The sequence below is a fragment of the Oncorhynchus gorbuscha genome, linkage group LG11, assembly GCF_021184085.1.
Source record: "Oncorhynchus gorbuscha isolate QuinsamMale2020 ecotype Even-year linkage group LG11, OgorEven_v1.0, whole genome shotgun sequence".
Taxonomy (NCBI): Eukaryota; Metazoa; Chordata; class Actinopteri; order Salmoniformes; family Salmonidae; genus Oncorhynchus; species Oncorhynchus gorbuscha.
In genome coordinates this window covers 45,117,233-45,132,071 of record NC_060183.1, presented here as the reverse complement: position 1 = coordinate 45,132,071, position 14,839 = coordinate 45,117,233, and the positions used below count along the sequence as shown (strand labels likewise).

Sequence of the window (14,839 nt, the reverse complement as noted above, 5' to 3'; positions counted from 1 at the left end):
TGCGTGTTTTTGTGTCTCACAGCAACTGTAACATTTGGCCCTTCAATAATTAATGAGGAGTTGCAGTCGGCTATCTTCATCTTTTATAAAGGTTGCAGTACACTCCCTTTAGTGTTATTTCATCACCAGCCATTTGGTTATACACCCATAGCATCTGTGGTGAAAGTAGAACAAAGACATTCTGAACTGTAGTTGCTTTGCATTGAACCCGTCAATGTACATGTCAACGTTGAGTGTCCAAGGAACCGGATTGGGAGGTGTGTTGTACATCTTTTGGCACAGCATAAAGAACATTCCGGCCATGGTGTTATATGACGTTAAGTTATTGATAGTTAATGGTCTGTTTGTTTGCTTTGATAGAACTAACAGGAAAACAACATTAAAACGGCTTGAAGATGAAAAACTCACCACAGACAGTATAAAGATGAATATGTGTATAATCTACAGGTGTGAGGTGGGCCTTACACACAGACATATATGTTCATTAATAATAGATTAAGCAAGACACTTTTATCTCAGGTAAACTCTCCTTCAAATCGTTCTGGAATGAGATGAAAGGTGATCTACTGTTGCACGGCGGGAAAATAACCCCCTCATAGGGACATCACGGAACGTAAAGGTAGCAGCCTACCAAACTCTGACGCAGGGCAAGTGGGTGACAGTTTTTTTTTCCTGATGTAACTTTTCAGCAGTTCAACACACTTCCACTTTTAACTCGGTGTGATTTGAATGTCTGTGCCTATTTGGGTGAAAATAAGAGAATCTGAACCATCTGTTCAATGGTATTGACTTCTATGATTCTGACATTTTCTAACAAGAGAAAACATGGTTCTCAGCTTTTTGTTTAAGCTCTCAATAATAGACTCGAGAGGTAACGTTTTTTTAAAGGAAACTGGTGGTTGTAGCCTGGTTAGTCTGTGACATGGCCAAGGTTTTCTGCATAAAAAAACATAGCATTCCAAGCAGACAACCCCTGAGTGTCAGTGTCAAAGGCTTTTAAAAGTGGCTAATTTGCCAGTGTAAAATTTGGCACAGTTGTGATGTTAAACTTACACAGCGCTGCCATTTCTAGAATGACCATGTATAAAGCAAGACAATATATTTAACATCATTCGACATATTAGAGATTTCTGTAGAAAAACATCACAGAGAGTAAATCAAGTCTTTAAACTCACACTGCCGGTTTTGCAAGGAAATTGTACATCGCTGTCTGTTATGAGCATTGAGGTATGTAATTAACAGTCATGAAAAAAAATGTATACCTCAAGTGTGTGATCTCAAGGGGTGAAGACAAAAAAGGTGTGAGTGAACAGTGTTGACAGGAAGCATGCTCTGCAGTGTCTGACTAAGCAGCGCTGAGCTGGGAAGAAAGCTCTTCTCTCAAGCTGCTTCTAAAACAACAGTGTTACAGTCTCAGAGGAAACAGCCAGAAAGGTTTATCTCCACAGCCTAGACAGGTGTCATATAAAAGCAAGATTAATAACATTCTAGCACCCCACTGGGCAAAAACTGGTTGAATCAACGTTGTTTCCACGTCATAAAAAATGTTCATCAATGTGATGACGTTGACTCAAACGTGGGAAACTGATTGGATTTGCAAAAACTCATTGACATAAAGGAATTGTGTATTTTTTTCACCCAACTTTTAACCTAAATCTAATGACAGGGTAAAACTGTTTGTTGATTTCACGTTGAATTCACATTAGTTGATAACTCAACCAAATGTAAATCACAACTAGACTTTGAACTGGCGTCTGTGCCCAGTGGGGTAGCACTCATTTGAGCATGTCTGAAACTTATCTCAGAAGTTCCTCCTTAAATCAAACCTTTATCCACTTATCTTGTACACCACTTCAATGTTTAATGTCCTTCTGTAGCTCAGTTGGTAGAGCATGGTGCTTGTAACGCCAGGGTAGTGGGTTCGATTCCCGGGACCACCCATGTGTAGAATGTATGCACACATGACTGTAAGTTGCTTTGGATAAAAGCATCTGCTAAATGGCATATTATTATTATTGTTTACTCTGTTCTTAATTACACAATGCTGAAACACATGACACATTTCTCCAGCTCAGGTTCACATATCTTGCAAGCCGTGTAACAGTGAGAGAGCAAAGGTGTCAAAACCAAGGCATTGTCTGCAGGTGTTGTGAACAGCAGATGTGTTTGTACAAACCACAAGAGAAACCTCACAGCAAAAGCAGAGCCATCTCAGCCCCCTTATCTCTCCTACTGAACACTCATAAAATGTGCCTTCTTCCATGGACTCAGTGAGTTGAGATGGAGAGGTTCAGCAGAATCATACGTTTTGGGGGACCACTGCTGCAAACCACCCTCTTGATTGTCTCTCTTTGGAAATTAGCAGGTAAGGGCAACTTTTATGTCTATCTTTCAACCTGTGCCTGGCTGTGTTTCATGTTGTGCCACTCTAAAGCGCTGTGCTGCTGTATCTATTGTGACACATTGCAATGATGATGTCTTCTTCTCTCAGCTTGCTCTGAGGTTACAATCGTGGGGGGACATGAGGTCAAGCCTCACTCCAGGCCGTGGATGGTGTCCCTTCAGGTCAAGAACAATCACATATGTGGGGGCACTCTGATCCGAGACCAGTGGGTTCTGACGGCAGCTCACTGTAAGGGGTAGGTTAATTGGCTGATAACTTGGATTTAACACCATGTGAATATCTCAATTACTGAGTTCAGGCAAGGACACCATCTTTATTTGGATTTATAACGTTTATTTGGCAGGGACAGTGTACAACAAAACATAAGTGTCAGAGTATGAGAAGTGATACGTTGCACCAGATTTATCTGAAAGCTAATTGGATGAAAACATTATGTACAAACAGACGTTTAAAACCATAGAAAAAGACATACAGACATGTACATACACCATGCTTAGAACATAAGTGCTTTTTGTTTTGCTTTTACCTCATTTGCATGTGGATAAAGTATTTGGAAATGGTAGCTCAGAGGAAATTATGTAATGTGAGCAAGAAAAATGTGGTCTTGAATTTCAGTGGCTTTGGTGAGTCTAAGAAATTCGTGGAAGCCCTCCTTGGAGCTCACTCTCTGACAAGCAGCAAAAACACACAGCGTGCAGCCATTGAGGAGTACTATGTGCCTGGCACCTACAGTGACGGAACCAAGGAAGATGACATCATGTTAATCAAGGTGAATTAATCACAGCAAAAGCATGCACTCTGGGGCGCTGTGCCTCGTTAGTTTGTCATTTTTTTCACAATTTCTGACATTTAATCCTAGTAACAATTCCCTGTCTTTGGTCAGTTAGGATCACCACTTTATTTTAAGAATGTGAAATGTCAGAATAATAGCATTGAGAATGATTTATTTCATATTTTATTTCTTTCATCACATTCCCAGTGGGTCAGAAGTTTACATACACTCAATTAGTATTTGGTAGCATTGCCTTTGAATTGTTTAACTTGGGCCAAACGTTTCGGGTAGCCTTCCACAAGCTTCCCACAATAAATTGGGTGAATTCCCATTCCTCCTGACAGAGCTGGTGTAACTGAATCAGGTTTGTAGGCCTCCTTGCTCGCACACGCTTTTTCAGTTCTGCCCACAAATGTTCTATAGGATTGAGGTCAGGGCTTTGTGATGGCCACTCCAATACCTTGAATTTGTTGTCCTTTGTTGTCCATTTTGCCACAACTTTGGAAGTATGCTTGGGGTCATTGTCCATTTGGAAGACCCATTTGTGACCAAGCTTTAACTTCCTGACTGATTTCTTGAGATGTCTCTTCAATATATATATATATATATATATATATATATATATATATATATATATATATATATATATATATATAGCCATCTATTTTGTGAAGTGCACCAGTTCCTCCTGCAGCAAAGCACCCCCACAACATGATGCTGCCACCCCTGTGCTTCACGGTTGGGATGGTGTTCTTCGGCTTGCAAGCCTCCCCCTCTTTCCTCCAAACATAACGATGGTCATTATGGCCAAGCAGTTCTATTTTTGCTTCATCAGACCAGAGGACATTTCTCCAAAAAGTACGAACTTTGTCCCCATGTGCAGTTGCAAACCGTACTCTGGCTTTTTTATGGTGATTTTGGAGCAGTGGGTTCTTCCTTGCTTAGCGGCCTTTCAGGTTATGTCGATATAGGACAATTTTTACTGTTGATAGATACTTTTGTACCTATTTCCTCCAGCATCTTCACAAGGTCCTTTGCTGTTGTTCTGGGATTGATTTACACTTTTCGCACCAAAGTAGGTTAATCTCTAGGAGACAGAACGCGTCTCCTTCCTGAGCGGTATGATGGCTGCATGGTCCCATGGTGTTTATACTTTTTTTTTGTGTGTTTTTTTTTTTTTTAGCCCGTTTTCTACCCAATTTCGTGGTATCCAATTGTTTAGTAGCTACTATCTTGTCTCATCGCTACAACTCCCGTAACGCTCGGGAGAGACGAAGGTTAAAGGTCATGCGTCCTCCGATACACAACCCAACCAAGCCACACTGCTTCTTAACACAGTGCGCATCCAACCCGAAGCCAGCCGCACCAATGTGTCGGAGGAAACACCGTGCACCTTGGTTAGTGCGCACTGCACCCGGCCCGCCACAGGAGTCACTGGTGCGCATTGAGACAAGGATACCCCTACCGGCCAACCCCTCCCTAACCCGGACAACGCTAGGTCAATTGTGTGTAGCCCCACAGACCTCCCGGTTGCGGCCGGTTACGACAGAGCCTGGGCGCGAACCCAGAGTCTCTGGTGGCCTTTAACCACTGCGACACCCGGGAGGCCCCCCATGGTGTTTATACTTGTGTACTAGTGTTTGTACAGATGAACGTGGTACCTTCAGGTGTTTGGAAATTGCTGAACCAGGCGTTTAGAAAGGATGAACCAGACTTGTGGAGGTCTACATTTTTTTATCCGAGGTCTTGGCTGATTTCTTTTGATTTTCCCATGATGTCAAGCAAAGAGGCACTGAGTTTGAAGGTAGGACTTGAAATACATCCACAGGTACACCTCCAATTGACTCAAATTATGTCAATTAGCCTATCAGAAGCTTCTAAAGCCGTGACATAATTTCCTGGAATTTTCCAAGCTGTTTAAAAGGCACAGTCAACCTATTGTATGTAAACTTCCGACCCACTGGAATTGTGATACAGTGAATTATAAGTTAAATAATCGGTCTGTAAACAATTGTTGGGAGAAATACTTGCGTCATGCACAAAGTAGATGTTCTAATCGACTTGCCAAAACTATAGTTTGTTAACAAGAAATTTGTGGAGTGATGGAAAAAACAAGTTTTAATGACTCCAACCTAAGTGTATGTAAACTTCCGACTTCAACTCTATTTGTTTATTGACGATGACATGAGGACGCTTGCATCACGCAGCGCAAGATACGCCAAGTCTGCATGTCATCTTCACAAGCTAATCACCTGATGCTTAACAGTAGGGGGTGTTTTGTTCTTACAGCTGAAGATGAAAGTCAAGGTAAACAGCAAGACAGTGAAGGTGAAAGAGGTTTCAAAGTCTGGCAAAGACCTCCAGGTTGGCACACAGTGCCAGGTGACAGGATGGGGGGTGGTAAGTGCTACGGGTAGCATGCCGTCAGACACACTGCAGGTGGCAGAGGTGGACATACTGGACAGGAAGCTCTGTGACTGCTTCTACAACAGAAACCCTGTGATCACCCAGGACATGCTCTGTGCTAGCAACAACAAAAGACAGGCAGATGCTTGCAAGGTAAGGTTTGTGGGGGAACTGATAGATCTAACTACATATATTACCATTTTGTTGCAAGATACTGACTGTGTGGGTATTTTTTTCATGGGAATTTGTTGCATTACCCTTTGAACCAGTCACATGCCATGAGCTCTAGTTGGTCCAACCAACATCCATGTTAACCTGCATGAAAGGTCAAATGTTTGTTGACCTTTTCCAGGGGGATTCTGGTGGTCCGTTGGAGTGTAAGAAAGCTTTTGTAGGGTTGGTTTCTGGGGGACTGGGCTGTGGCAACCCCAAGAAGCCTGGAGTATACACCCGGTTCTCCAAAAGACACCTGGATTGGATCCACAAGATCATCAAACATCAATCAAATACCACCAATGTTGACATACTGTAAGGATATAATGGGTCAGACCATAGATTGTTTGAACCTGAATCAAATACAGTCCAGCTCCTAGGCCCCTAAGGCTCATACAATACATATGTTTCTGTCATCACCCGTTTGCCTCTCTGTTTAATATATAAAGAGTAACTGCAACTATAGTGGTGTTCACTTTTTCCGGACAGTTTTCTTTTTCCTTCTAGAGCAGTGGCAACCCGTCATTTATGTATTTCCTTTAGGGAGAACGGTTGTCTTTGCTGGATCTCAATGTGTCAAACAAGGTTTCTCTGTTGCACATCTCTGTAGGACATCAGCTTTAGGTATATCCATTTACCTCGCCGGCATTTCTGTTTTTTATAGCTTGAACTGTCCATGGGCGTCAGGCTACAACTGTATATCTGCTTGTGTGGGTCACACAGCTTGGTTACATTTCTATGCCTAACAATGTGAGCCCCACATTTTTAGCAGAGAAACAATAACAAAAAAAGTAACATTTTGAGCCCCACATTTTTTTTGTGGGTGGGTATGCTTGTTTTGCTTGTTATTTTGACATTAATACGTGTCACATATTAGTTTGCAAACATGTAAAAAATAAAATAAATAATTGAGTTAATAAAGCTATATACAACCATGGTCTCTTTTTTGCTTTCTTGAGTAAGACAGCTCCAAAATGCAGGTGTTTCTGTGGTGGTGGGGTTGCCACCGGAAAATACGGAGCGTAGGGGTTGCTAATGTTCTCTAGTAGCACTGTGATTGGCTCAGTGTTCTGTCACTCATGGGGACACTACGTCACTGCCAAAATTAAGGGTAGAGGTCGAAAATTCAATCCCCTTGGGTGCTGCCATAGAGTTACATTAGAAGTGCCCATCCAAGAAGGCTCAAGGTCATTGGCCACAGATAAAATTACATCAAATCACGTTATATCTACAGTAGCTTTGATTGGACTGATACTTTGAACATTTTAGCTAGCAGTCATCATCATGAATCAAGTCGACAATCTACTGGCAAATTATTTTTTATCCTTGTCATATGAAAATAAATAATGAAGAGAAATTATAGATAAAACATATCGGGGCTCATCGGCCATTGGACATAAACATTACATAACAAGTTGGAAATTGTAAATTCAACAATGAGTGGTTTGGAGGTAATCAGTGGCTAACTGCAAGCATTGCAAAGCAATCCCTAGCCTGCTATTCAGTGGAGTGGGTGTGTGGTCCCAATTCTGGGTTTAAGGGTCTCGTTTCCAAGCTTAAAATGGTAAACATTCAACATTGGCCATGCTGTCAAATCTAGCATAATTTCTGCTGTGCTGAAAACAACTGGAAACTCAGAACTGGGAAATCTGATTTCAAGACAACTGGGAACTTGGGAAAAAAACGAGCTCCGACTGGGATAATACATTTTGAATGGTCATCCAAATCGGAATTGTTAGTCGGAAACTCTGGGTTCTTTCTAGAGCTACGACCTGAAGATCACTGCTGTCATCATGATTCAACCTTGTTTTTTTCTCGAATTCCCAGTTGTCTTGAACGCACCATAAATCCAGAGAATGCCAGACTTTGATGACAAAGTTTGATGACAAAATCTGCCCACGAAGGACCTTCCTGTTCAAGTGAGCACAGCACAACAAGGTGAGTCCAAAAATGTGTAATATGCCAGGGAGATATGTATACTGTAGCTAAGAAAGTAATACTAAGTGTGTTTTGTGTAGTAAGCTGTTAGTAGCCCATGTGCCTCACCCTAATAATTTGGTCCATTTTCCCCTCTTAATTTTGCCTACTGTTATGACTTGGTGGTGCACACGTAGCATATAACCTGTTTTAAATAAATGTAATCATTGAATATTGTAAGAGCTTTAATTGTCTGCTTATATGCCCCCTTGATTTATCTTATGGTTCTGACTTGATGTACAGGGAGAATGCTGTAAGAACAGCCCATGTTCTGAATTCTGTCGCTGTACATTTCAAAAAAGTGCTGAACAAATAGTTATATTGACAACGTTTGTCCTAGCTCGCGCATTAATGTCTTAATCTAAATGACGGATTGCCTCTTATCCGCTTGTCTGCCTCTTATCCGCTTGTCGTCCTCTTATGCCATAGTTTGTACATCTCAATTGTCAGTAGAAAACATATTTATTTAAGCAAGTCAATCATATCAGCTATGTTCTTTTTAAAAGTGGTAAATTAGGCTGAATGAACTGTTTCACTGCCAGACAAGGCTCTGCTGATAGCCAGGTGTAGCAGTGGTAAGGTTTTGGGACTGCTGTTGGGACAGCTTTATGTAAGGCCTAAAATTTTGTGCGCACAATTTGTTACCGTTATAGTGCAATTCATGTATTGTTTAGTGTTGTGTAGTGACTTTGTTGGCATGCATCCCCCCAAAAAATGTGTTACATGCTAAAATCGCCACTGTTCTAGAGGATGCATGTTTCACTGAAAAATTGTGTGAAGAATTTCCATGCATTCTCAAGCTGAGCTAAACATTAAGCATTGGATGCCCTCTGTTGAAACCATGTAAATGCTTTGGTAAGTGCAGCACAGCACACATTCACATTATACAAATATGTAAAGAGTCAGAGGGCAAGAATGAACTGCAAAGACCACAGCAAAGACAAGCACAATAACAACTATTCACATTTGTGTTGTCTGCAAAATATATTTCATTACGCAGTAAAATAGATCATGTCACTTTGTAATTTACAAAATCAAAAAAACAAGCAAAGCCACCCTGCTGAGTTCAAGCGGATAGCTTGAGGGACTGTTTTTCAACAACAACACTTCTCATTGGCTACCATTATTTCTAAAACTAATATAGAGATGTTCTTGATTTTAAAATACTATAACACTGACATCAGACTAATGATGGATGAAGAGGACGACAATGTTAATGAGAGTAGAGACTCATGGGAGCAGAAGTATCTTTGCTGGAGGATTGCAGCTTTCAGTACCAATCTTATGCCCCAAAAACCTGGGGAAATTGCAAAAAATATCAAGATAAAAATATAGGGAATTCAATACCATTTTTAGAGCTCACTCCTGTGCTGTCATGAGATCGTTTTCTGTGGGTGTGTCATGTCAAAGTAAAACGCTTCAATCAATGTAAGTACGAGAAACACATACCGTAACATGTCTGACAGTTGATTCAATCAGACAGTTGAAGCCTAATTGTGGGTTCATACTTCAGCCCACTATGACTCAGCCAAGCAATCTCATCTCTGAGCCAAGGGAGACCAGAGAGTGGCAATCTAATAGCCAGGTCCGCTATGTTCACAATGGTTATATATCTCCAGAGCAGAGCATCTTGCACTTTACGACTCACAGGCCTCAGCGCCATACTGATGAACGAGAGTAGAGAGGAAATTACAGAGCATTATCACCATCTACTGGACAAAGTATTTAAGAAAGTGCCTCACACAGAGTAACATCACACAACTGCAGTATTGATGCAATCTCAGGGTGAGTATTAGTTGAAATTAATGGCATGTTTTATGGATGATTTTGAGTGAGGAATGCCAGACCTGACAAGAAAAAGGTGCATAGAAGGAAAGTTTTGGTGCAGAAATGTCCCATCTCTGTTAACAGTTTTAGTCAAAGAAATAGGATAATAGTAGATCTACACACATCAATCCCTTTTTTGCTCATGACCTCATTAATCCCCGACAGTTTTGCCACAAAACCCTCATTGGAGGATATTTCACTGCCGTTACATCATGATTGAGGCATACAGTGATACTCCTCCAGTAGTCTTCACGGTAGAGTTGGCTCAATTTCCAACATGCTGAAACAAAATTGCGTTTAGGTAGGGTCTGGGATAGGCTGTTCTTCAGTCCTGGTCGTGGGGACCCATAGGAAGTTGTCCAACACAGTATTAACATTCCAGTTGACATAGGCCTACTGTAAATATACAACATAACCAGGCCGGTGAAAGCCTATGGCAACGTGGATTAGTATTTCGACAGATGTAGGCTACCACTGCTTAAGGCAGCTTTTGTTGTTTCATTAATCCAGCCAAATGTCTTTGTAACATGGATTCATGGATGATTCAAAATGCCCTGAAGTATGGTTTTTAAATGTTTGTGATTGTAATAAACCATGCTGCCGAGGAGAAGAGAGTTATCATATCACAGTTGTTTACGTGGGATATAGACAGAGCATCAAAGCAGACATAGCCAACCGTATCAGAAGTAAAAAAAGATGTGCATTGGTGGGCAAAGCAGAAAAATAGACCGAACTGCACAACACTGACTGCCCGGCCAACTATACTACAAAGTCTATTTGGAGTTTATACAGACAGGAGTGTTGCTATTTTTGTGCTCCAACACGGGGCGCAGCCTTCAAGAGAGTGCAGAAATTGAATCTGCAGTAGTGATGGGTCGGCTCTAAGAGCCGGCTCTTGTAGGTGAACGTTGGAAGCCGGCTTGCATATCAGAAGAGCCGAAACTATTAAAAGAATATATACAAAAATGAAGATATGAATAATTCAAATATTTAAATGAATAGAATTAACTAATTCAAAGAACTAAAAAATAAATAAAATAATATAGGCCTAAATACTCAAGCACACACATTCGTTCTGACTGTCTGCTCAGACTAACAGCCTCACCTGTTGCTCCTGTCAATCAGACACGCAGTGTCAACCAATGAACCAAAGATGCGTGAGGGAGGGCCGAGCCAACTCACTCACCGTCACACACTTAGCAGCAGAGGAGAGAGAGTAAGGAAAGCTGTGAAAACAACAGCTGGATAATGAGTTGGAAGCACAATAGCATTTGGATGCATTTTAATAATGTAGACAATGTTAGAGCACAGTGTAGAATTTGCCAAAACAAAATCTCATATAAAGCCGGTTCTACACACAACCTACACAGGCATATGCGAACTGTGCGCCCAACTGTGAAGCTAGCTGTAGCGGAGCTTTGAGAAACTAGCGGGCCTGCCAGTGATAGTGGTGGAGCCACTCAGTCAAGTAGGCCTACTCCGCGACCCACAGCAATGCAGTCATCTATGAACCAGTTTATACCAATGTCTATGTCTGTAAATAACAAGGCCAAACTGATATTGCATTGGCTAAAATGATTGCCACCGATTTCCAGCCATTTTCAATCGTGGAGGACAATGGTTTTAGAAATTATAGCAATAGTCTAAAACCAATGTACACAATTCCATGCAGGAACACCCTTTCAAAATCACTTATTCCACAACTGTACGAGAGCACACAGGCTTCAGTGTGGGAAAGAGTCCAAAAAGCTACTGCAGTTTGCCTTACCACTGACCGTTGGACATCAGGGGTAACCACTTCTTACATGTCGGTTACATGTCACTTCATTGAAGATTTTTCGATGTCTAGCTGTCTTCTGGACTGCTATGAGTTCAGCGACAGACACACCTCAGAGAACTTGGCAGAGGAGCTGTCGAGAGTGGCCAGAGAATGGCAAGTAGATGGAAAAATGGTCTGTTAAGTTAGCGATGATGCAGCTAACATGACCAAAGCCATGAGAATTTGAATGCCATGTCTTGCCCACACAATCAACCTGATTGTAAGAGATGCTCTGAAGGTGATGAAGCCCACTGTGGACAAAGTTAAAGCATCTGTGTTATACACAGGAACATAGTAGGTGCTGAAAAACTCAAGTCTACACAACGCCAGATGGGGATGTCTAAGCTGAGGCCTAAACAAGACGGCATTACAAGGTGGAATTCAATATTTTATATGTTGAAGCGGTTTCTTGAGTCAAAGGATGCCATCATCTTTACTCTAGCCTTTGTCAATGCACCTGTTGATGCGCTGACGCAAGAGGAATGGGAGGTGGTGGTGGGGGGAGGGAGGGGGAGGGAGGGGAGGGGTGCAGAGTCCTGGAACCCTTTGAGCAGGTTACTGTGGAGTTCAGTGGAGAGAGGTACAGTAAGCAGTTATTACTACATCATTATTTAATCCATTATTATACATATATTTAATATATTATATATATATATATATATATATATATATATATATATATATATATATATATATATATATATATATATATATGTGCAGTAGATGAGAATGTTGTATCAGTAGACAAAACATGAACAAAATGATACTCCTGTGTAAGCATCTGCAGCTAATCACAGCCAGCCGCCAGAGACAAGCAAATGTAACCACAGGACATGTGACAGAGTTGATGGGCACCCTATGTTCATCAATGGACAGAAAGTTCCACAGAATGGAATATAACCGCGTGCTATCAGAAACTGCTGCACTTGACCCCAGGCTTAAGAAGTTAGCCTTCAGTGATGCCAGAGCGATTGATGAGGCTCTTAGTATAACCCCAGCAGCAGGCAGGGACAACAGGAAGAAGAGGGATCAGATGGAGCAGAAGCACCAGCAGTAGTGCCACAAACGTCTGCTGTTTGGATGCTGTTTGACGAGAGAGCAACTGGGAATGCAGCACGAAGGAATCCCTCAGCAGATGTCATAATGGAGGTCCGATCCTAATTGGAGGAGCCCCACCTCCAAAGATCTGCAGATCCTCTGAGCTGGTGAAAGAACAAGGCCTCTGTCTACCCACGGCTTACTAAAGTCATGACAGGGAGACTGCACAGTGGCCACATCCGTTCCCTATGAGAGGGTCTTCTCAAAACCGGGACAAATAATTACTGAGAGAAGAAACCGCATCAGCCCCTCGAAAGTGAGGCGGCTTGCATTTCTGAATGCACATCTCTTATGAAAGCAAAATATGGTCAGCATTGCTGTGTGCTGCTGGTTATAACATGGCAATAAAGAAGAGAGAGAAAAGAGGGACCAGTTTAATGTTTTAAGTGGGATGCTGCAGTTTTGCACATTGTTATTTATTTTTCTTTGAAATGGTGCAATATTATATTTTTATGTTGTTCAGATTGTATTCGTTTTGAATAGGTACATTTATATGCACTTTGTTTATATACATTAGAAAGTTATACTTTAAATGCACATGTGTAATAGCATCCTTCTTTTTTACATTTATTTCACTTTGTGGGATGCTGCAGTTTTGCAAATTGTTATTTATTTCTCTTTGATATGGTGCAATATTATATTATGCTGTTCAGATTGTATTAGTTTTGAATGGTTAGATTTGTATGCACTTTGTTATATTCATTAAAAAGTTATACTTTAAATGCAAATGTTTAATAGCATTCATTTTCATAACAAACCAATGCATTTTTAAATACGTTTTGGTTAAGGTAGAGTATGATTTCAATTAATACTTTAATTAGAATTGTTTTAACACCAATCATAGTCAAACTATCGCAAACTGTTTGACTTGAAAAAATATAAAACATATTTTTTTTAAAGAGCCGTTTGGGAGCCAAAAGAACCGGCTCTGTGTTGAGCTGAGCCGAACGAGCCGGCTCACTGAGAAGAGTCGGAATGCCCATCACTAATCTGCAGAAATGTAGTGTGATTTTGTGTAGACGCTTTTCTTCTCTACAGTGGTAGAGGTGTGTGATCGCCCCGATGTCGGTGTTGTAAACAGTTTTTACTCCTGTAATTGAAATAAAAGCAAGACTATAATTGAATTGCACATGTATTGTACAAAATGTTTATTCATGAATGGGAATATGCAGAAGAGTTTGGTCACGAGGGAAGAATGACGTCACCCTTTCAACCCGTTGAACAATCAGAGAGCTCCCGGTCAAGCGACAGGGACTTGAATAGCCCAACTTTTAATGTATTCTGCCTGAACCAAGCCAGCATAGCCTATCTTGGTGGTCTTATTTGTTCATATTAGCCACTCCTTTTCTATGTGTCGATGCTATTTGAATAGATTTCTACCGACTGACAATTTAGTCAACTCTGCATTGAACAGGTTTTGTAGTCTATCAAGAGCAGGCTATTCCTCTTTGAGTCCAACTTTTATAGGGTAAGTGTCCAGTGTTCATATTTACGAAGTTGATGCTAGACTGAATTAACTGTTAGCTCGCTAGCTGTTCGTATCTTTCGCTAACGAGCAAGTTTGGTTGAATGAAACAAATGTATCGGATAAAAAAAGAATAAAAAACAATGCCGTTGAACATTGTGCACTAATGTAGCCATTATATTCAGTAATCTATTGCTACAGGCTACTGTAGACAACCTCAAAATCACGTCCAACGTGCCATGGGACTTGAGCGCTCGCTTGATACTTTGTAGCAGCCAAAAACTTCAGTCCCATGAGTTTGTTTTCATTCATTAGTGCTGGATAGGCTATGGCGCCTTTAGAATAATGAGCAGAGGGCAAGACACGTTTCTATTGCAAATTGTTAATATTACACAGTTACATAATATTCATGCTAATAAGGGCTAACTCTCAAATAAGTTAACATGTAATTAGACAAAGTGTTACATTTTCACATTTTGTTAATGCCTCGCGCTGTTGCACTTTAAATACTATTTAGAGTTAGCTTTTTTCAGCGGTTAGGCTTATTAAAAGTGTAAGATGTGTAACTATGCATTTTTTGTTGTTGTTCGTTTCAGAGCCTCTCCTGGACAAGTGGGGGGAAACTGTATGGACCAGGTTTAACATGAAGAGCCTTAAAGCAAAGTTTAGGAAGAGCGACGTAAGAACATGCATCACTTGTCAGTGGGGTTGGGTGGTGGTGGTATGTTATTGCCTGACAGAATGTTTTCATCCATTCATCCATTCATCCGTATGGCTCTGTGACTGTCATAGCAATGAAGCCCTCAGCCGTAAAGCTATTTCAATAACAGGTTGTTTCTCCATAGTTGTGACTGAATC

The 14,839-nt window shown here is 41.0% G+C and overlaps 2 protein-coding genes across 2 annotated transcripts in view; both read left to right on the top strand.

Moving 5' to 3' along the window:
• The first annotated feature begins 2,160 nt into the window (after window positions 1-2,160).
• Window positions 2,161-6,728, top strand: gzma (granzyme A). Its single transcript, XM_046368145.1, has 5 exons — window positions 2,161-2,365; window positions 2,492-2,639; window positions 3,020-3,173; window positions 5,466-5,735; window positions 5,935-6,728. Exons 1-5 carry the CDS (start codon window positions 2,281-2,283, stop codon window positions 6,112-6,114), a joined length of 837 nt encoding a protein of 278 aa, XP_046224101.1. The 5' UTR covers window positions 2,161-2,280; the 3' UTR covers window positions 6,115-6,728.
• A 7,010-nt stretch (window positions 6,729-13,738) lies between these two features.
• Window positions 13,739-14,839, top strand: part of rai14 (retinoic acid induced 14) — a 44,017-nt gene continuing 42,916 nt past the window's right edge. Inside the window, exons 1-2 of the mRNA XM_046369779.1 lie at window positions 13,739-13,984; window positions 14,578-14,660. Coding sequence (XP_046225735.1) covers window positions 14,625-14,660 — 36 coding nt within the window. The 5' untranslated portion in view covers window positions 13,739-13,984; window positions 14,578-14,624. The remainder of the gene's footprint in view (window positions 13,985-14,577; window positions 14,661-14,839) is intronic.